The sequence below is a fragment of the Crassostrea angulata genome, chromosome 4 (genome assembly GCF_025612915.1).
Source record: "Crassostrea angulata isolate pt1a10 chromosome 4, ASM2561291v2, whole genome shotgun sequence".
Lineage (NCBI taxonomy): Eukaryota > Metazoa > Mollusca > Bivalvia > Ostreida > Ostreidae > Magallana > Magallana angulata.
Window position 1 is genome coordinate 35,685,094 of NC_069114.1, and position 23,462 is coordinate 35,708,555.

A 23,462-nucleotide genomic window follows, 5' to 3' on the forward strand; every position below is an offset into this window, starting at 1 on the left:
TATATGGTTTATAGCTTTAATAAAATAGACTCAGAAACAGCGTAATTTTGAAGAGGACAAATAACCGCGATATACAGTTGAATAGATTTTATGTCTTCCTCCATCTCTGATTCAAAGTCCATCCGCAATTCTCGGTGGTACTCTCTCACAGACGGCATAAACTCTCCGGAGAATATCATTCCACTTTCGAGTTATCATTTTATAGCATGTATTATTGCGAATGACATAAAAACGATTTCCCACCAAATGCATTTTGGTGCAAGGGAATTCAGTTCATGCACAATCAATCTATGCATCAGCAGAGTTTTTGCTCGTTTCAATCTATTTATATCAGCATTGGTCAAAATTTATAGCTGTTATTTGCAAAATTCAATATGGTTTGTGTGGAAAGTTAAAGAAATGTTCCTCATTTGTAAATTGAAATTATGAATTTGTCGACATCAAGTAGTACTGTTTCAAAGTAATATGTTGAAATGCAACATCATATTGTCGGATTTTGTTTTAATTTTCCAATTGTTTTTCTTCATTATTGCACGGTTGGTTGTCCTTTGTTATCTAACAATGTTTAATATAATACATCTTACCATCCTACATACACAAGTTCGGTCGAATAATTTCGCGATGAGTTTTATATGGTGGCAAATATTTGTTTACCGAGCACTTATCGTTCTATTTTCACACTTTTAGACACTTTAATTTTAATTGTTGGTTCTACACACCCGCCGACAATGCATCGCAAACAACATTGATGGATTGGCGCCTAAATTTTATTTGAATCTGACGTCATCTTTTCAGCGACAATCTATTCTTTGTCTCTGTTTTAAATATCAAATATTAATCTAGCACTATTTCTTCAAAATTCAATGATTTTTTATAATGTATTGTTATTCAAATTTTTCGGAAGAGGTAAGATTTTTTTTGGTTTATACATGTACGTTTAGTACGAACACGGATATAGCGAATTCTCGGATATAGCGAAGTTTTTTGGAGTCCCCGGTAAAATTCTTAACAAATCTTTGCAAAATTTTACGGTTATAACGAATTCGGATATAACGAATTTACTGATATAGCGAACTGATTTTGAGTCACATAGAGGTAAATAATAACGAAATTCAACACTTTTATAATTTCTTTACAGTTCAAAAAAGTCTGTACTACCATTTAACATAATAATTTGAATGAACTTAGTTTCATATAAATATTTTGACTCACAATCCGATTATGAAAGATATCAAAGAAATGTATTTTTATTCTAAGCCTTATTTAGCAAACATTGTAATCTGGTTAAAGAAAACATGTATATAGTGAATTCGCTATAGTTCATGATTATTACGAATTCGTTATACGTATATAGCGAAGTAAATTCATTGGTCCTCAGGACTTCGCTATAACCGAGTTTTACTGTATATGAATACCCTTTATTGATATTGGTTTTATCTTTTTTAACCACATTTTCTACACACTTGATGTACACAGCTGCATGGGCATTCTGTTGTCTTTTTTCCATTTCGTCGTACGCTGAAGATGAATAATTCTCTCTCTCTCTCTCTCTCTCTCTCTCTCTCTCTCTCAAACATAGGATTTTAACCTCTCGATTTTCACGCTAGAGCAAATAAGGGAGATCGACTTTCTTGGGCTGTACTGTAATGACCAAGGATAAGTCTCGCCACACTAATTACCGCCGTATATTAGTGTGTAATTGTTTCTGCTAATATATAATTAACCGCCGCGAAATTACTAGAATATGTGGAAAAAGCGCGCGTGATTTGTGGTCGAGTCCGGTGATTTAGAAACGTACTAGTTCTTCATAAACTTGCCTATCATTAACTTAATTGTTTTAAACGTCTCTGCAATTTCTCTATCCCTCTCCAGTTTAATCTGTAGTAAACTTTCGACAGGATGATTTTTAATTACTGCAGTGCGAGAGATATAGCAAATGTTTACACCAATTAAAAAGGGAGACAAATCCAAGTATTCGCCATACACTTTGCATATATATATATATATATATATAAATATATATATATATATATATATATATATATATATATATATATATATATATATATATATATATATATATATTACAGTACTGTACAATTCACATCTTAAGAAAATAAACACATCATGCTTCTTGAAAGAAATTTTATAAAAACGTATTTGCATGGAGAGGCCATATATAGATACACATTAGATTTATAATGTAAGCATAGGAACTAGCATATTTTTCTTTTAAAAGTGTCATTCTAACAATCACTAACCCAATATTTGATCTGTCAAAAATAATATCGAAATGACTAAATAACGCCATTGTGGATTTTTTTTTCGCAAAAAACATAAACTGTCACAATATCAGTAATAGAGCAATAACCTATAATAGTTGGGTTGATTTTGCTTACTTGGAAAGCGTTGCAATGATACACATACATTCTACAATCTGCAAGATAAACGTCAATTAGCCGATACATGCACACACTGGTCATTTACTTTTTTACGTTGTTGTAGCTTTGTACCCTAACAGATGTAACACAAAAAACCCCTAAATCTGATACAGTAATTGCCAACTGATCAATTAAATATGACCAATCATAACCTTACAGACCCGCACATAGATAGTAATACTTGTTTTCTGAACCGACTGTTGCAAAACGATCAATCCGTCGGTGTCATTGAGACTAGCAGTTTCCCTTCACACCGTTCTACCCTCGGCTAAGATAAATATCTTTGTATAAACTCACTCCTCCTTCCGTATAAAAGACGCAGTTTTATATGACCGTCAAGTCTTTGTCCGACGTCCTTTATATATGAAAATCATTTTTTCCATCTGCCGCTTGCTTGCGCACATAGGCGGTGTCTTTCGGTGGGACAGTTTTGTTGTCACCGTCTGCATTGCCTCGCGTGTTGGTTACAGATGTCATGGGCGTTCTTTTTTCTTCCTCAATTGCCAGTAAGTATTCATGCCGAGGTAATTTAGTGTAGCTAGTGCCAGACAGGCAGACTTCGCGAGAGTGGATAAGACTTGGGTTATGATTTTAGCGTACACTGCAATTAGTATCTGCATCATGCAAAACCTGTTCGGACACATTAAGGGTATTCATCCCTAAATAAAAGTGAGTATTGAAACTCGAATTTTTCCATCAACTCATTTTCATTGACCATCGTTGTAGTCAAATCATAGCACAACTTCATGTGTTTAGACATTCTTACTTTGAGTTCGGCAAACTTTTTTTTAAATATATTTTTGTACTTAATGATTAAGCTAAACAGTTTGTTAATTTAAAAACATCGTTGAGATTAATTTAGGATCATAGGGATATCAATAACATCCTTGGTATTTTATATACATGTTACAGTGCAGCGAGTCACGTACAATTTTTCGACTTACTATTTCATGTATCATTAGATGTATGATACAGATATACATATGCATCACAAAATCACACTCTCTGCAGTTGGGAATAAAATGGAGTATTATTCATTTATTTCTTCAAATCAAAACCTGAAATATAAGTTTATCTTACTGTTTTAAACTGTTAAACTTACATCTTTTAACAAAATTTTCAGGTGGAAATTAATCTTAAATAACGATTTTAAAAGACATATAGGTATAAGGTATATGGCTCACCTGAGCCGAAGGCTCAAGTGAGCTTTGCTGATCAAAATTTGTTTGTTGTCTGTCGTCGTAAACTTTTCACGTTTTCTCATCTTCTCCCCCAGAACCACTGGGCCAGTTTCAACCAAACTTGCCGAAAAGCATCAGTGAGTGTAGGGAATTCAAGTCTGATTGAATGAAGGGTCTCGCCCTCTTTAAGGGGAAGATGATTTAGAATTATTACAAATTTGTTAGCATTATTAAAAAATATTAAAAACCATTTTGCCAGATAAATGGAAACTCGTGTGGAAGCAACTTCGGGTAGTGTAGATTCAAGTTTATTCAAATCATGATTCAAAGTGAGAAAACCTTTAAATAACTTCTGGAAAAGGAAAAAAAAACCTGAAACTTGTGTGAAACCACAGATTAAAGTTTGATCAAATCCTAATTCCTAATTCTAATTCCCTGGAGAAAAGCAGGGCCACCGAGGGGGAATTTTAAGATATAAATTAAGAAAAAAACTCACATTTACTGAAATAAGAAAAAGGGCTTGATATTAAGCATAAAAATGTGTGGATGAAAATTGGAAGATTTTGTGCAAGATCTACTGTACTAAATAGTCAAGATATTTTGAATTTGATACTTATTTGATCAGAATTATTGCTATTGTTTCTCAGGTATGCGATGTGGTTATTGGGCCTTTTGCTTACTTTTTTCGAAAATTATCAAACAATTTTTTTTATAAAGAATTTATAAATAATGTCTCGTGACATTTTGGTGCATTGTTGAACACCATTTCGTGCATTTTTGGAACATAAATACTCCTTTTAATAATCAGAATGCCTTCATAGTTCATTGCCTACAGAAAAGGTATTAAAATTAATGTCGAACAATTTGCTCGCCTTTGAAATACAATTTTTGTGTCAGAAACAGTAAAATTGATTTTAATTAACGTTCGACATTTACTTACAATAAGTTATTCATGTGTATTCTGTACGAATACCTTTTATTAACTTAAACAGTATGTTATTTTGGAGAACATGTCTAGCTTTGATTCGAAAGCAGAACGCCGAAACTCAGGCAAGAGTAGCTTTCGCTCGTCAAGCATGAGTGAAATATGTGATTGTGACAAAATGAAACGAGATCCTGTACAGGAATTAGCACGATAACGAACCCTCTTACTGTTCATTGGCACTGAGCGCATGCAATTATTGAAAGAACATCGAATTTTGAAAGCCCCTTCCCCCAAAAAACCCCACAAACCCCATCCCCAACCACTCGATAGGCGTGACCACATATATTATAGACATGTATGAACAATGTGAAAGTGAATTAATGGTTTAGACGCCTGGCTGAGTTAAGTGTTTTTGTGATCATGATGGTCACGCCTTCAAGATTTTGATGCAGTTTATTCCTTACATCAGACAACTGTTTTAAGAGCTTTCAGATTGTAAGCATATCTCTATCATTTCGTCATCACAGGCTCTAGTAAGTACAGTTGCCATGTTTCTAAATTGTTATGATATGATTAGTTATCCGTTCGAAGGCCAAGTTCAGAGATTTTGAAAATTTGTCATTTGAAGAGTATAGGGAATCGTGTAAAACCCCATGTCTATGAGTCTCTTGACGAATTAATTTTACTATCAACAACCACTTCTTACGAATCATTTAAAAATAAAAATGCTTTCTTCGGTGGATCATTCGAGCTATGAAGGTACATGTAGCTAAAATTGCTAACGCGGGTTTTGTATATTTTTCCTGCAATGTTAGCTATACATTCATACTCACATAAAACATGAAAGAAAGCATATGACTGTTTATATTTGCATCTACCTTTAAATCATTTAATCAATTATCCATAAAAAGTAAGTAAAAGAACGTAACTCTTTATTGTCGATAAAAACGCTACACAAAGCATATGTGAAGGTAACCATGGTAACTACAGATACCCGGAAGTCTGAGGTCAGTCCGTGCAAGGCTTTGGAGTTCATCTACCAAAAAATAACTTAAAGTCAACATCAAAATTATTAAGAAGACATCAATGAACGACGTAAAAATCATTTATTATAACTACTATACATATAAATAAGTTGTCATTTGAAAATCTATAGAATAATTCCAAAAGCAGTTTAGAATGCGTATATATTCTTACACCGACAGAAGGGTTATTTCACCGGATCTTCTGTCTTGACATTTATGTATACGAATTACAATCGATAATCGTAAGAAATAGAGGCAAAACATTAGTGAATGTAAATATATCAAAAAGTACTGATATTCCTCCCTGGGGGCAACTTTTTTCTATTTCTCATTTTTACGGAAAGGATGCACCACTATTGTTTTAAGGCAGCAGTGTCAGTTAAAACTGTGCTACTACAGGCGTAGGCAAGATACAGATCCTCGAATACAAGCAAATTGCCGTGAGAGCGAAACCAAGGTCAAAGCATTGGTCTCGATGTGAGTTAAACATTCTCAAATATGACGTCAAACAATACTTTAATCTAGCCAATACCAAGAATGTCAATTCTTATAGAACATGAGCGCATCTAGATGTGAGAGGCCTGGGAAGGGGGGGGGGGCAGATCCTCTCCTGGAAAATTCACACTTATGAGTTAATTTATCTAGATCGGCACAGTTCCAGTTGATTATAAATGACCTTGTACTAGTTATAGTAAATCACTTCCATTCGGTCAAGTAAAAGCAGGCGCGGATCCAGAATTTTTTTTTCCCGGGGGGGGGGGGGGGGGCGAACCTTTTCACAATAATATAATAACAGTTAACTCATTTTTCATTTTGCAAATTCCAGGGGGGTCCGGATCCCGACCCAACCCCCTTAAATCCGCGCATGTTAAGCCGTCCACGTGTAAAAAAAGGCTTCAGAGACTGAAAAGCGTCGCGGATGGATAGTTACATTTCTGACTGCTTTCCTCAAACGTGCAGTTATTAATTAAGGCAATACTATATTAATAACTGTGTAAAATATGAATAAAACCAACTGAGGGAGTAGGGCTCCTTCTTGTTGTAACTGTATGTTCTGATAAAGACTCTACGATTGGTAAAGCTGTTGCACAACTACATGTAATGCATGTATAAGTACTTATTTAGTCAGTTTTATTTCCTCTGAGATACTGCTTTACTACTGTACTAAGTAGAAGAAACAAATGATTCTCCCAAAAGCAGTAAGTTCAATGTCTGGGATTGAAACTCTGCATACCGTTATTAACCATAGGTTGCCCTCCAGGGTGTTTTAAATTATCTGATGAGCAATCTAAGAACATATTAAGCAAATCCACCCCCATAAATTAATTAGACTTGCTGCAAGTTTTATCATATGTCTTGTTTTGTGCTTAGTCAGAATAGAGAAAAGGGGACTATTTCATCAATAAAAACCCGGAGAAAAGAGCTCGTAAGTCTTTTTTTTCCTTTTTTTACGTTCTTTCTTTCATTGATATATTGTTTAAGTATTATCAGTAATACATATGAAATTCATCTTGGAACATCAATTTAAATGAACATAATAATACTGGTATTGTTTTATTGTTTTCATTTATTCCTTTGGTCCTTGGCTTTTATCGGTGAAGAGTTTTTTTCACATTAAAATTGCTAAGATATTGTGAAAATAAAAAAAAAAATGCCGAATAGTTTAGTTTAAGTTTTGAATAGCAGGTGTGCATTAAAAAACAACGTACAGAAATGAAATGTGATGCAGTGTATCAGAATATACGCTGGAGGCTTTCAGGCACGTGTGTCGGATAATTTTATAAGTCATGCCAGTACCGCAGTCCCTAAAAAACCCAGTTAGCATGACAATTGGATTACATACCACATTCGTCAAATTTGTGTTCGTTTGTAGATAAAAAAAATTACAACAGGACCGAAAGTAATAGTGACTTTGATGCATAGCTTTCCTAGAACGGCTAAAAGTTAGCGAAACCCCCATGGCGATTGAGTTTACCGTCATGCTGTACGCCGAGAGAGCGTTGGAGGGAAATCATTGGGAAGAGCGCTCTATGGCGCGGAAACAAAACTGCCTTCTGGTGTGTCTTTGAGATATTTTTATTGGTAGAGTAAACAAAGTTCCAGGAGAGGGTCCATAAAGATCATGGGTTTTTCAACACTTGCAAATATTGCTTTTCTACAGAGTTCTTTAGTGCTTAACTTGTTCTGTTTCCCCAAACATCATAATCGCACTCTCACTATTTTATCGGAAACACTAGTTTGTCTTACAAAAATTATTTTTGCATAATTGAATTTAAATATAAATCACAAGTATTTGATTATGCTCATATACTTAATTCAAAACCGAATAAAATATTGCCATATGCAGTGCATTTTTATTGTTCTTTTATACATTATAACTTCTTTACTATTTTCCGAGGTAAAAACCGTCTGTACAATAAAAGATATAAAACAATTTCTAGAACTTTTTGTAATACACACAGACTCACATATACCAAAAACTTGCACATATTAACGTACAAATTTATAATGATTGAATTAAAGGGAAAACCCATGATTAATGAATAAATTAGTAATCTGTCTACAGGAGGTTTGCATTATACATGTACTATAAATATCTTGGCATATTTGAACAACGATAAAATCTTTATAAAAACAGATAACGAGTGACTACCATCTTATCGATTTTAACTGGATTTCATGTGCATCGTTTGGAAATTGCATAGACAATTCAAGATGTAAATTTTATAGTTTTGTCGCAAAAATCGCATTTAAAAAGAGAAGAAAGCCTGGGATCGGCACTTAACATTCTTTCACTGCAAATTTGGAATGGATCAATTTTCAATTGTCCGCCAAATAAATGTATGCGAGTGAAAAAGTCCTGGGGGTTAGAAATCAATGGAACTCGGTGTTAATAAGATCTACAAATTGTTTAAACGTGCAAAACAATACATGGACCAATACAATGATAGAGTTATCAGAATCCGGGCAGGTCTTAACCAGCTTCCATCCATACACTACTGCTTTGGCCTTCCGGTGCTGATCTCAAAAACAAATGTTACAACCACTGCAAACATCACTCAACTACTACTCTCAGGTCTCCGTGTAAAAGGGATTTTTAAAATTTGATTTTTTGTTGGGGTCCCTTCAGAACATACATATAACGCCGAAAGTGAAGAGAATCTTCGATTATTATTTTTTTGTTGTGTGCGAAGCAGTATCCTGGTATTGGAATGGTGTTTACGTACAACGTGTATCTCCACGCATTCACATGCATTATGTGAGGCCCTAAGACGAGCCGAAGAATTTCATTAATTAAGTTTGGAAAGTTACAAAAGCATGTCCAGGATTAAGCAAAGAAGTACGCTTGTTATCGTAGTATTTATAAAGTGGAAAACAGGAACTTCTGAAAATGCCTAACAAAAATGGCTTGGTGCTTGGCCTTTGAAATGTCTTTTTTTGGGGGGTTATAAAGATAGAAAATCTAACAGGATTAATGGAATGTTTGATATTTTGTTTCCAGTGGGACAAGCAATCAAGAAGTTAAAGCTTCGGAAATCTTCCCCCGGGAGAGCTCGAATTCCACCACGGGGATCTGTGAGAAAGAGGTTACAGTCAAGTCAGTCATTCATGTCTACTGGAGGTAAGAGAGAGAGAGAGAGAGAGAGAGAGAGAGAGAGAGAGAGAGAGAGAGAGAGAGAGAGAGAGAGAGAGATAGAGAGAGAGTTTCCTCATCCAAAGAACGACCGATGATTTATTTATGGATTGAGTTCCGGGCTTATAATTTTAAATCGTCTCTACCATACATTAGAACGTCTTGATTATGCCATATTGATAAATCAATGCCGTTATTCCTTAATCCCGCTATGTAAAGTCTGATATTTGCAAAACAGTTTCCGGTAGTGGAATCGGCTTTTTCATACAACATTGATGGAGTATGCAATGAAATTGTCAGCGCAAAAATGATTTTTTTCCTGGCTCTGTAAATTTGTCGTCGCTTCTCTACTGAATGAGATGAAACTAAGTACAGTCACTCAATTCAATGTTTCCGTATTTATAGAAAAAATAGTTAAAGTAGAAAAAAGGAAATCTATTTTTAAAAACCTCAGTAAGAAAAAACACAACCTGATAACACAAGAACATGCTTTTTAAAGGTTCATAAGGGTTGAGTGTATCGCGTTTACATGTTGTTGTAACGGATTCAGATTAAAAATAAAGAAGCTTTGAGGTTTTACGTCATACCGTATATTCACTCAATGGAGAGCTCGAACAGATGGAAAGGCGAACATACACCGAGTTTGCAATATGTCAGCTCTGACTTAAGAACTAATACACAATGAACGACAAAGACTTTTCGCAATGTTATAATAATACTGAGTATTCTTTTTCAACAAATCTATTTAATGGGTACCAAAGGAACGCAAACGAGTGTGATAAAACTAGAATTCACAGCTTAAGTATCTTTGCAAAAGTGCAAATGTGGCTCCTGTGGCATAAAATAAAAGATAAACTCAAGCAATCAAAGCACATTTGGAAAATAAAAGGATAGAAGCAAGTGTTTATTAGTCGAGTGTTTTGCCTCTGTTGTAAAACGGTAAAAACAATAACGGGCACTTTTCGGTGTACAGTGCGCGCAGACGGATGAAAGCACTGTTTTGTTTGCTAGGTCTTACAGATCCATTCTGCTTATTGTAAATTTTATCACACTTAGGCATTCCTTTGATATGTCGTACAACAGGGTCCAGATACCGACAAGAAACTATCTGTAAAGAGCACATTGGATCTTCGTATAAATCTCTGTGAGCATCTCTAGGAAAGGTTCAAATTCAATTGTACATAAATGAAATTCATTAGAGTCGATAAAAGTTATTATAAATGCAAAGAACTGAAGTCCCAGAATTTTGAAGCTGTATGATTATTTGTTTAAAAAAACATGCCTTGGATGTTGTCAAAATAATGAAAGTTTTCAAAATTATACGATTCTAAAGTGCATTTTTTGGTAAAAGTCAACAAAAGTCGGGAAAAAAAAGAAATTATGGGGGTCCATAATATAAAGAAATAGCTCATGTGTGAATTGATTGAGTTCGACCTTTTTTTTTGTTAGACTAAATATTTGCAAATAGGAAAACTTACTTATGGTTTTATTTAGACACATGTATAAAACAAACGGTTATGTAGAATGGAGGTCGTCCTTGTTTACAAAACACTGAGATGTGTTTTCTTTAGTGTTTCTTTTTATCAATTTGCAGTTGACTTCTTCCATTTCTTATACTTCATTATCATGTTTGACTCAATATGTTTTTATGCACATCAAATCGGACTACGTGCAGGTTTAACTCGACACAATATGGTCTAATTTTACATCCGTTTTATGGAAGGTTTGTTCTCCATTCTACAACTACGAAAAATAGGCATTCTGGATTGCTCATGGCGATTTGAATTAAATTGGTTTGTATTATGAAAATAATGATAGAAATATCAGTGTTTCAAATAATTATACAAATGCATGGTGAGTATTGGAATGCAACAACTAATGACTGTAAAATATTAGATAGAGACAGGCAATTTATATAGTGATCATTTGAATTACAGTTATATTCGTAATATGCATCATATTGACAATTAACTTTTCTCTCTACTTTTGCAAACTGAGCTAAAACGGGTCAAATCGACGCTTTATAGCGCCATGCTTTGGAGTTCATCTTTAATTGTGTATCGAGTTTACCGACTCGTAAAATAGGGTGTTATGGATCAATTGCTGAAAGTTGATAATTCCAGAAATCGATCACATTTTGACCGAATATAACAATGCAGTTCGTATTAATACCGTGGCATTGAGAAGTGAAATGCAGGAAAGTCGATACATTACCTTTACACACCTGGGTTATGTAGAATGTTGAATGATAATTGCTTTTTATATGTGATGCATGGTTTAACTGATTGTTCAAAGTTGATACCCTGAAGTTAAACAGTCCTCCAAAATCTAATATGCATTTTGAATCTGTGATATTGGACCATTATTAAACAATTGAGAGAATTTAAATTCCACTGAATGCTAAAGGTTATATGTAGTTGCACTGTGCTGAGGTGTTTTATTATACAAAGAAGTAAAGTAGAAAGTTGTGTCAGTAACAGTGGTTCTTTTTTAAACCACCAGAAATTTAAGTTTTCTGATACCAGAAATTAAAAAGTTCGATATTTTGTCATATTTTGTCATATTAATTCATTTAAAAAAAATGGTTCTTTTTTATACCACAAGTAATTTAATTTTTCTGATACCAGAAATTCTGAAGGCCTTCATTGAAATAAAAAGATTCGATATTTTGTCATATTAATCTATATAAAACAATGGTTCCTTTTGGTACCACCAGATATGTTATTTTTCTGATAAAGAAAGGTTTTAAATAAAACATTTGCAATCCCAAATGATGGGTCATTTCGAAAGATATAAGTAGGCATTGCATGTAAACTGTGTGATGTTAAAGTCAATTTTCTTTACGTGTTACGTTTATTGCTGTTAGCATAATGCCAATTAAATCAAGTCGACATAACGGTTATTTATCATGAAAAGTTACAATTGCACATGCATCTACTGGATAGGTCGTAACAATTTCATCACTGTAGGCGATGCACCTCTTGCTTGTATATAGTAACGGAATTGTAGTTCTGTATTCAAAATGCCAACAGCTTTGCCTAACTGTACAGGTCAAATCGGGGAACCGACAAATATGAATGCCATACAGTCGTAAGTTCATCGCAAGCAAACAACTTGTATACATGAATGTTTGCACACCTAAACTCAAAGCACGTTCATAGAAAACCTGTTGAGGAGCTTAGTAGCAGGAGATAGGGAAAAGCATGGCTCAGATATATATCCTATTTCCCTACACGCAAAATGCTGGGGCGTGTGAGAATGAAAAAGTGCATCGATGATGTCTATCTTCTCATGCAAACGTACCATTAGACATATGGCTGTCTTACAACACAAAAGCATCGCGATGCTGACTGATTGAAAAACTATAGCGACCCTGCGTGTCCTTCGCCGCCTGGTAGAGCAAGCTGATGAAAAATTCTGTTTATGCCTCATATGTGATTATTGAGGACACGCGTAATTCCTTTATATTCATGGGATCTCTATTCATCTACATTGTCAAAAGGGCAATCTCTTGGGACGGGAGGCTATGAATCAACTAGCTACGTATTCTCAGGAGAATAGGCCGGATAAGCAACTAAAAGAAGTTTTTCAAAATAATAAATAGGTTATTATATGTAATCATTTTTATGCTTCATATTGAATGCCGAACCATAAATGCATTTTGTTTTTTAACATTGACGTGTAGATTATCAATTATAACCCACTTCCTTGCCCCATCATCCACAATAATGATATTAGTAATACATGACTTTGTCGACATTCCTATCTTATATGTAGCAAAATCAGCTTGTTGTTTTGCATGATATTTCTACGCACTATGATAATATTAATCCGGTATAATAAAGCTAAGACAGGAACGTATGTCTTGTATGCTGTGTAATTGTATATACATGTTTTAATGATACAAACCCTGACACCCATAAATTGTCTCTTTGTCTAAAATAAGATATTGAGAATATTTCGAATCAATTTACATAGAATTAATGTTTTTAAACCTTTATTCGTCTATAAATTGATAAAAGATTTATTTGTTCAACTCTTTAGCATCATATCTACATATATCTGTATATATAGCGGAACATAAGTTGTCTGAATTGACAATATCAAATTTTGAAAACAGTTTGCAAATTTACTCCCACAAACAGCTTTGTTACATTCACTGCTTTCTCGCAGCAAATAGTTTTTACATTTCTATTTGATGTTTTATGTTAATGTAAATTCCTACTTGAACACAAGGTATCAATATTCGCGTAGATTCGCAAAAAATATAGATTTTAAAAGCACGTTTTTTATTTCTGGCCTTTGTAAACTTTATGAAGTTCAGCCCTCGCGATTTTTATTCTCGCGAATGGCGGCGTGATCGCAGAATTCAGTACTTATTACATGTATCGTATAACAGAAAGAATGTGCACTATTTTGTTGACATTGGATTGAGCATGCAACGATCAAAATAGAGTAAACTCTATTCCATTCCAATATAAACCTATTATCGGCTTCCAAATCCCAGTAAAAAAGAATTTCTATAAGTAGATAACGAATTTATCTGCGGTCGAAGACATGTGATGTAAACAAACTATTATAAGTTAGGGGAAACAAGTTCTGTCCTCTAGAGCACTGAATGGGGGTATACTTTATAGATTTACTCACTTTAATGTTCATAAGACTAATTCATAAACAGAATAACAAAGTTACAATCCCAATAGATTGTTCTATATTCAATGTTTTGTGTGTGTTTTTATTTTCTCTCTTTCATGCTCGGTCGATAGCTATCCTGCAAGGCAAAGAAACTAGAGTCATCACTTATTCATCCTCATAGATGAGATTTTATGTCGAATATTTCTATCTGACGCAAGCAGCTCCGGTCCCCAAACATTAAATAAGCCCACCAATTTCCCATTCTTTCAGTAGTTTATTTCTTCATCAGCTTTAAGAAGGAAGTCAAATAAATACTTGTTTATGAATGCTGATAATCACATTTTTTCTCATTTTTCATGAGATGAAAAATAAAGATTGTTTAGTATGAATGAATACATTGACCTTTTTAGAGGGGACGCGGTAAAAGCTGATGTTAGGAAGTGTTCGGTATATTGGAGACATTTGGGACAAATTTACTCAAAACTCTTGGCTAAAATTAATCTCTTGACGTAATCTGTAAATTGGTTGACGCTTTTTCTTTCAGTGACATTTTCAAATTAAGTTAGCACTGATGTCAACTTCTGATTCTTTGTTGCTGTAATAATTTCGTTGCAGACCAACTTAATTTCAGAATAGAGTAAGTAAAATTTGAATTATGTATACCCCCCCCCCCCCCCACTTTCCTTCCCCCGGCCCGGCACAATTCTCTTGTGCTGTCACATAACGCGCATGCCATATTTTGGGAACTATCATTTTCCATTAAGTTTATGGCATTAAAAAATGAAATCATTTTGAAATCGGATTTGATTGTTGCGTAAGATCTCTAGTATTTTTGCTTTACACGTAAGAACTTTTTTGGCTAGTTTTACTATAGTATTTGCTATCCAGTGACTGGATATATGAAATATGTATAATATTTTCACATGTATTAACCGAAAAAAATGGATAAAAGATGGCTACATTCTAAACATATTAGTACATGTATTGATCTGGATGTTTCATGTGTAACCCCCCAAAAATCAAATCAAATCAAAATAAAATCTAATGCTTCAATCATACTGACATCTTCGCTAGGCAAGGGTTTCCGATACACTACTCTTCTCATATACGAAGTGTATCGGAAATCCTTGGCTAGCGAAGATGTCATACTGATTAATAAATACCGTGCGTGATGTTGGAACCCATGCCCTAATTTTTGCCCTCTTCGGCCCCAAGAGGTTATAGTATAAACAATGAACATTAAAACTTCCTCATACATAAACGTTTTTTTATCCATGTCAACTTCACATGATGAAAATCACTTTTCCCACCGTAGAAATCTGTCGTATTGTAAGCGTACATTGGACATACACATCCAAATTGTGACTTACCTTCGACCCCAGGAGTAAATTAGGTTTAACCTAATCCCTGGCAATCATGCTTTAACGAAGTATATTTCATATATAGGGAAGCCTTTGTAAAAAAAAATATAGCTACTAGTGAATAGAATTCGGAAGGGGTGTAAAGGGGGTGGGTTGACCCCCCCCCCCCCCCTCAACTGAACAAATTTGAACTCCCTTTTAACCAAGTATGCTTTCTTCTAAGTTTGGTTAAAATTAACATGTTGTTATGTAGAAGAATTTGAAAATGTCAGAAGTTTAAAAGACGGACTTGCGTAATTGCGCTCAGGTGAGCTAGAAATCAATTACATGTTTTTACCCATTGATAACATTCGACACTCGATGAGTAAAACAACAAAGATTAAATGGTGGATATCATGAAATTCAAGCTAGAGATATAATATTTTTGAGCTTTAGCGTCAAAGAGGCAATAAGAAAAAAAACTGATGTAAAAGTTACACAATTTGAACCTATAACAGTTGATTTACCACAGAACACGGATTACCAATCTGGTAGTAAATTATGACATCAAAGTCTGGCCTTTAAAGATATGACATTGCAACAAATGAATATTTTATATGGGATATGGATTTTCTTACACTCCGCAGATGTTTTAAGTGAAATTTACACCGTCCCTTATCTATTCAATATTTTTTCTTAACAAGCGTATATGCTATTTTGCACGATTCTTACGCATGGGCAGTTTTAGTATTGAAAGACCGGAATTGAAAATAATGTAATAAAACAATCTTGTCACAGTGTTCATGACCATTCTCTCAAGCTTGGCAGGGTTTTGTTTTCAGACTCACCCAATGGGGACGTAAACATAAACGAACAATTATCTGAAACAATTTGTTTGCTTTTCATCTTTCTTTTTTATGAGGAGAATGCGAAGGGGGTGTTCGATTTATTTGTTACAATATCAAATAGTATGCCACATATTGATCATCAGATTAGCTTAGTGGTTACGTAATCGGATTAGTGAAAGCCCCTTTTATCCCGATAATGTGCACAATTGCTGAAGTTAAAAGTTGTATATCTGTTATAGGCCTGGGTGAGGCGGATGTGTAATTACTTGCGTGATAATGTCTGACATCTGAGGATGTCGATGGCGTTTCTTTCTCGCGGCCTGACTCTAAAATAGAATGAACAATGTAAATTCTCTTGGTGCAGTAATAGGGTCAATAACAGTCTTGTTAAATTTGCAGATTTGACTTGTAAATTGGAAACGTGATAATTCTGCAAGTTGTTCTTGCGTCAGTGCTGCATCTAATTTTGTAAGACGCACAATTTACACATTATAGAAAATGGAAAACGAGCAATGCCGGTAATTAGAAAAGCGAGGTTTAACAATTTGAAAAAAAAACAAGGAATTAAAATATCACAGAGAAATTAAAATAAGTTCTCAGCCTCTTCACTACAGTATATACAAGAATTGCTTGAAAAAAGTTCAAAAGGGTTTTATGTAGTCACAAAAAGACGAACTACTCTCACTGGCACCAAGCAGTGACATTATTTACTGAAATAAATAAAAAGTCTGATTAAGGGAAAAAAGGAAACGACAACACAGAAACGTAGATACAATGCACCTTTCGTTTCCGACATTGACCGATTCTCATTGAGAGAGCCCTCGCTGGCTGTTGTGGGAGAACCAGTAGCGCTCAATGCTTTGACCATGTCTACTATCAATCAAAACTGCCAATCCAAACTACACTCGTCCCTGGACGTTCATCTATGTATACGCCGAATTCACCACTGGCACTTGATTTTTTTTTTTGGTGCATAGCTCTTACACAGACTTGACGGCGAAAAATATCAATGATTCCAGCAATTCTCTACTTGCAGAGCTTCGTAAGGCCAGCATTTTTTTAATTTTAGGTTTACAAACCCGCCGCTCGGTTTTCTGAGTTTTTAGAAAAAAAATAAAATTACAAAAAAGATCTTTTTTTTCTTCCCGACAGCAAATTTTTCCTAGTAGGAAAAGTGTATCGTCATTGTTATCACAGAGGCATAAAATCTGCTCTTTTTGTGTCATGATAGCCTAAAAATTTCTTACGCATCTTTTTCTCGTGCTTCATTCTTCAGAGAAGCTTCTACAAACACTCTGCTGTAAGTTTCATACTTTGAAGTTTTACCGACAGTGTTGACCAGTGGCTAGACGAGATAGTCACACCTCACTGAACATGGCTTCGATAGTTACCTGTGCAGCTGTTTTCAAGTACATCACTGTAAAATGATTCCCTTTCTTTTTGTGTTGAATTTGGCATATGTTTAAACATTTATTTTACAGAGAGAGAGAGAGAGAGAGAGAGAGATGTATTAGAGATATTATAAATTTCTGCAGTAACTATTCTCATGAACATTTTAAAGTGACCTGCATAGTGAATTAAAAAAAATCATATTTTGCATATTATTGTTTGTGCATTTTCCGTTATTTTCAATCAAAATTTACCATTTCATAATTCATCGCATAGTTGTACTTTGTACATGGAAATTCAACAGGATAAAATACACGCACACATATAGTTGCAGTGATTTTATAGAGTCTGTTCACATTCACAATGTTATGTTTGAGTTTTCTCACATATGAACACCCAAACCAATTTTGTAAATAAAATGTGAGAGATCAATGAAGTTGAATATTTTTTAACTAGTCTACTGCAGAAAACATGAAAGTAATAAATATTTTGTATATTAATAATTATATACTAGTATCATACAGGAGAAAACATTATGACTTTATGTACATAAAATTTAGGTTTTTTTTTTTTATAAAATGAAATGTTGACATGTCCGACAATAGTCTGACTAGTAACTTTGAATCTTGGGCTAGTAACTTTATGGCCAAATTTTGTAATTGCACACCCCTGACATTGCTATATGTACATGTAATTTCAAAGCTGTATGTCTAATATTCTATTGTACTATTTCAGTGATGTTACACAGATGACATACTTTTCACATGCTACACTTGATGCAGTTACACACCACTATCATGAAGTTGTTATTCATTATATTATTAGAATAAAGATGATGTCATAAAAGTGTTTTTTCTCCCACAGAACTTTACAATTTTGTGGTTCGTAAACCTAAAAATAAGAAAATTGTAGGTCAAAAGAGATTTTTATTTTTTTTTTTATTTCCTCCTCCTATGGAACTTTATCATTTTGTTGTTTGTAAACCTAAAAATAAAAAAATGCTGGCCTAATTCGGTTCGAAATTCTGATGTGCCTCCGATGAAAAAGGGTGCATGGAATGCTACGATGAATTTGCTTGGAGCTTTATTGTGATAAAAGAGTGTGATTTTATTAGCACCGACTCTGATTTTGTCTATTTTTACATCTTTGATCGATACTAGCGGAAACTCGCCAATTTTTTCTATTACTCTTTATTGATGATTTCTCAACAATATTTAAAATATATCACCGTGTTACAAAATACGTGACCCACACTCTCGTTATGACCAACCTTTCTTAAATGAAATAAATAGACATAAAAAATTTCTCCCACAATTGTTCGTGTTTGACCTCATTTTATCAATGAACCGTGTTGCAACCACTATTGCAGACCCGGTATTAACAATACAAGTTAAACAAAAACTTTTATATAATGTATTCTCTCGGTGAAAAAATTTGAATGAACCTTATTTATGTACAATGTTATTAATAATGATAATTTGAATATTTCAAATGTTAAACAATTTGACTGTGTATCTCAAGGCTTATATATACAATAGAAAACATGATGACCAAGTTCAAGTTCATTCATCAATTACTTAGAACACATTATATATGGTATATAAGGTACATTTAATAAACATACATTTTAGATTTATGACAAGGTCAGCGGAGTACAATTCATGAAAAAAAATAAAATAAACAAAACAACTAAAACAAGTAATGAAAAAATATTAGGTTTCAGTGTGTCAAGTAAGACAAACTAACTCATATATTTTTAAACATATACATAAGTTTTTAAATGTTTTATACTGTTTGACATAATCTCATGAAATTTAATATCATTAGGTCTTGTGTAGTAACTCCTTTGTAAAAGTTGACAAGGAACTGCAATTTTTTATTCGTTATATACAAAATACAAAATCTTTTGTTATATTGAGTACTAATCAATCTGCCAGAGTCTACTGGTGGTTCTAAAAAAATGGTTCTAACTGAAGTCCGAAGTCTATTTTGTATCTTAAAAGTTCTGTATATTTTATCTTAGATAAGGTAAGCATATCTCTCGACAGCGATTTAAGAGATTGATGAGAATTTACGTTCATTCTCAAATGCATTTTGAAGTGTTCTGCAGAATACTAGAGTTTCAGAGATCAATACTTCAGCAGGTTTCCATTGGTGTAAGGGACACAACTCTATCAGCGGGCAATCGGTTTTTAGAACGCAGTTCGCAATTGAATAGTGAACTGCGTTCTATCTAGAACGCAGTTCGCAATTCAAAATTTAGATTTCATATTCGCAGTTCGCAATTGAATAGTGAACTGCGTTCTATCTAGAACGCAGTTCGCAATTCAAAATCTAGAATTCATATTTGGGGCCCGATTGCCTTATATGCAATTGAATAGTGAACTGCGTTCTAGAACGCAGTTCGCAATTCATATTTGGGGCCCGAAATTTTCAGGGGCATCTACTAGTGGTATTTCACTACCACTGTGAAAATATGTTGATGCAGTTATCTATAGTTTTTGAGATTTGTATGGTGTCCGGATAGGGCCATTTGCGTTAGCGCGACATCGCGTTCAGATAAACGAGACATCGCGCTAACACATGTACACAACGCACCGTCGCGCTATCGCAACTTTGCACAACACGCCGTCGCGCTAACACAACTTTGCACAACACGCCGTCGCGCTAACACAACTTTGCTTAACACGCCGTCGCGCTAACGCAACTTTGCAAGTTTCACAGTCTAGTAGGAAGTCGTGTCCGGAAATATTAGAGTGCGCATGCTGAAATCTGTAGGCCTGCATGCAAGCATGGATGAAAAATAAATAAAATGTACTTTGAAATACATATATTATTTTCAATTATTATCAATACATATGAATAAGAATATAGTTACTATAGTATGTCACTGTATAAGGATATGCTAGAGTGCATATAAATTATTAATAAATCTACCAATTGATAAATTTACCTCAAATATTCGATATAATTAATTAATTCAGCAATGATATATTTATAACATGTACATGTCACAAATTCATATTAGGTGCTCTGTATATTACCAAAGCAAAGAAATTTTAAAATGTAAAATTACAGGTATATAACATGTCACACTGGCGTCGGAAGCAAGTTGAAAGGGGGGGGGGGGGGCTCGAATAATCCTCAGAAATATTGAGAGAAAAAACCTAATTCCCAAAATCATGAAAATCCTAATCCGTTTGTGTGCGTGTGTGTGGGGGGGGGGGGGGGGGGGGGGGTAATCCTATACTTCCAAAACAAAAATCTTTCCGGCCATACATCTTTTTTCCCCAAATCATGAAAATCCTAATCCGGGGGGGGGGGGGGGGGGGGGGGTATGCCTTTCACTCCAACTTCTAAATCTTTCAAACGTACATTACGGAACAATTATGTTTCCTGCGAAAAAAAAGTGTGTGTTGGGGGGGGGGGGGGGGCTGTACCCTCTATTCTGCTATGTTCCTAATGGTTAGGTATAACTTAGCAAAAAAAGACAGCCCCCCCTCCGGTTCCGACGCCTATGTGTCATGAATATATTATTCTTGATTTAATGAATTTTATTAAATATTTAAGGTAAATGTATCAATTGGTAGATTTTATAATAATTCATATCCTTATATAGTGACACACTAGTAACTATATTTTTATTCATATGCACTGATAATTAATGAAAATAATATATATATTTCAAAGTACATTTTATTTATTTTTCATCCATGCTTGCGTGCATGCATATTTCAGCATGCGCAGTCTGATATTTCCGGACACGACTTCCTACTAGACTATGAAACTTGCAAAGTTGCGTTAGCGCGACGGCGTGTTGTACAAAGTTGCGTTAGCGCGACGGCGTGTTGTGTGTTAGCGCGATGTCTCGTTTATCTGAACACAATGTCGCACTAACACTAATGGCGGCAATCGGTTTTTAAACGCAGTTCGCAGTTCGCAATTGAATAGTGAACTGCGTTCTATCTAGAATGCAGTTCGCAATTCAAAATTGGGGCCCGATTGCCTTATATGCAATTGAATAGTGAACTGCATTCTATCTAGAACGCAGTTCGCAATTCAAAATTTAGAATTCATTTTTAGGGCCCGATTGCCTTATATGCAATTGAATAGTGAACTGCGTTCTATGTAGAACGCAGTTCGCAATTCAAATTGTTGAATAGTGAACTGCGTTCTATCTAGAACGCAGTTCGCAATTCAAAATTTAGAATTCAAATTTGCGGCTTATCGGCAGCGTTTAAGTCCTGTAAGACTGCGTTCATGAGATTATATACCATTTTTGAATAAGTTTTCTCGTTATGTCACAAATGAGATAATTTTATTACTATGCCCTGAAAATTGCTGAATCACACCGGAAACAGTTATATTGCCCTCCCGGAAACAGTTATATTTCACAGGAAATAGTTATATTGCCCTCCCGAAACTGTAATATCACCATCGCGTGCAAGAATTCTGCATATTAATTACGTCGGGTTCAAAATTCAACGAGCCAGTTGCTAAGCAAACGTAAACAGATCCGCGAATTTTAAACATGTCAGGCCAACGTCTGCGGTTTGTTCATCTAAATTCAGATGAACTCGATAGTTTAATTGATGAAAAAAATTCGGCAAATACGACAAAAGTGATAAACTCAAGCGTAGGTGTTTTAAAAACATTTACCTCTGCCTTGTGAATTACATGTAAATAAATTTGTTGATAACCCGAGTTTGATTTGTTTAAAAATGTTATATAACATATATTACATGTCTTCTCGGGCGACAATACCAGAATATTTGTCCCTCGGTGACAGGAAAGCCCTGGAGTGTTATGTCGCCCTCTGCCTTCGGCATCGGGCGACATAACACTCCAGGGCTTTCCTGTCACCTCGGGGCAAATATTCTGGTATGTCGCCCTCGAAGCCATGTAATATATGTATAATAATTTATGGGAGATATCTGATGTGTAGATTTTAAGAATACCAGGTGACATCAACCCAGAATTAAGGATATTTTCTCTTTGTTTACATGGCGGTGTGATTTATTCCTGAAGTGAAAGTCTTATCTCTAGTACGAGAATACATGATTTCATGGAAAGCATTGACCATTCTCACTCTCTTTTATCATAAATTTATCACCGAGATCCGGTACTCTGTGTGGTATTGTACATGTAGAACGATTATCGTTATCCGATACTGAACATTGTGATCGCATACATTTTAAAAATGGAATATCCTGATTCGGTGACAAAATTCGCGATCTCGGACAAATATATGGATTACTGAACATTGCTACTGTGTATACCGATCATCTTTTGAAATTTCTGATCCATGTAATTGACAACGTAATAATGGATTATTGCATCCCGACACTTAATTATCACGTACAATGATTATCGATATCCGATATTGAACAAAGAAATCATGTTTTGTACATGCATACGGATTATAATGTTAAGATATTGAACAATTTTAAAAGTAGCTTATCTTTATCAGTTATATGAGGTAATAGCTATAGTGCAGTGAATGCAGATTATCATGTATTGTAGCACTTGTGTACAGAATATCCTAATCCAATACTGGGCATAGTAATCATGTATATTTTTGTACATGTCTATGTATACAAAATATCCTTATCCAATGCTAGGCATATTAATCACATACAGTCATGTTTACATGTACATGTAAACGGAGTATTATTATGTAATGCTGGGCATAGTAATCACATACATGTTTACATATAAACGGAATATTCGTAATGTGAGATTGTGCAAAGTAATTACATACATGTGTACATGTAAACGGAGTATTCTTATGTAATACTGGGCATAGTTATCACGTACATGTTAACATATATATGGTGTATTCTTATGTAATACTGGGCATAGTTATCACGTACATGTTAACATGTATATGGAGTATTCTTATGTATTACCTGGCATAGTTATCACGTACATGTTAACATGTATATGGAGTATTCTTATGTAATACTGGGCATAGTTATCACGTACATGTTAACATATATATGGAGTATTCTTATGTAATAGTGGGCATAGTTATCACGTACATG

General features: G+C 34.4%; 1 protein-coding gene across 5 annotated transcripts in view; it reads left to right on the forward strand.

The window, feature by feature from the left end:
- LOC128182546 (Kv channel-interacting protein 4-like) overlaps positions 1 to 23,462 on the forward strand; it is a 116,467-nt gene that overhangs the window by 902 nt on the left and 92,103 nt on the right. The window contains exons 1-2 of one of the 5 annotated variants that reach the window (XM_052851247.1): positions 2,819 to 2,947; positions 9,075 to 9,194. In XM_052851247.1, coding sequence (XP_052707207.1) covers positions 2,917 to 2,947; positions 9,075 to 9,194 — 151 coding nt within the window. In that variant the 5' untranslated portion in view covers positions 2,819 to 2,916. Of the gene's footprint in view, positions 1 to 2,818; positions 2,948 to 2,988; positions 3,111 to 8,614; positions 8,913 to 9,074; positions 9,195 to 23,462 lie in introns of those variants that run through there. The other 4 variants (XM_052851249.1, XM_052851253.1, XM_052851252.1 and 1 more) reach the window with 4 other exon arrangements.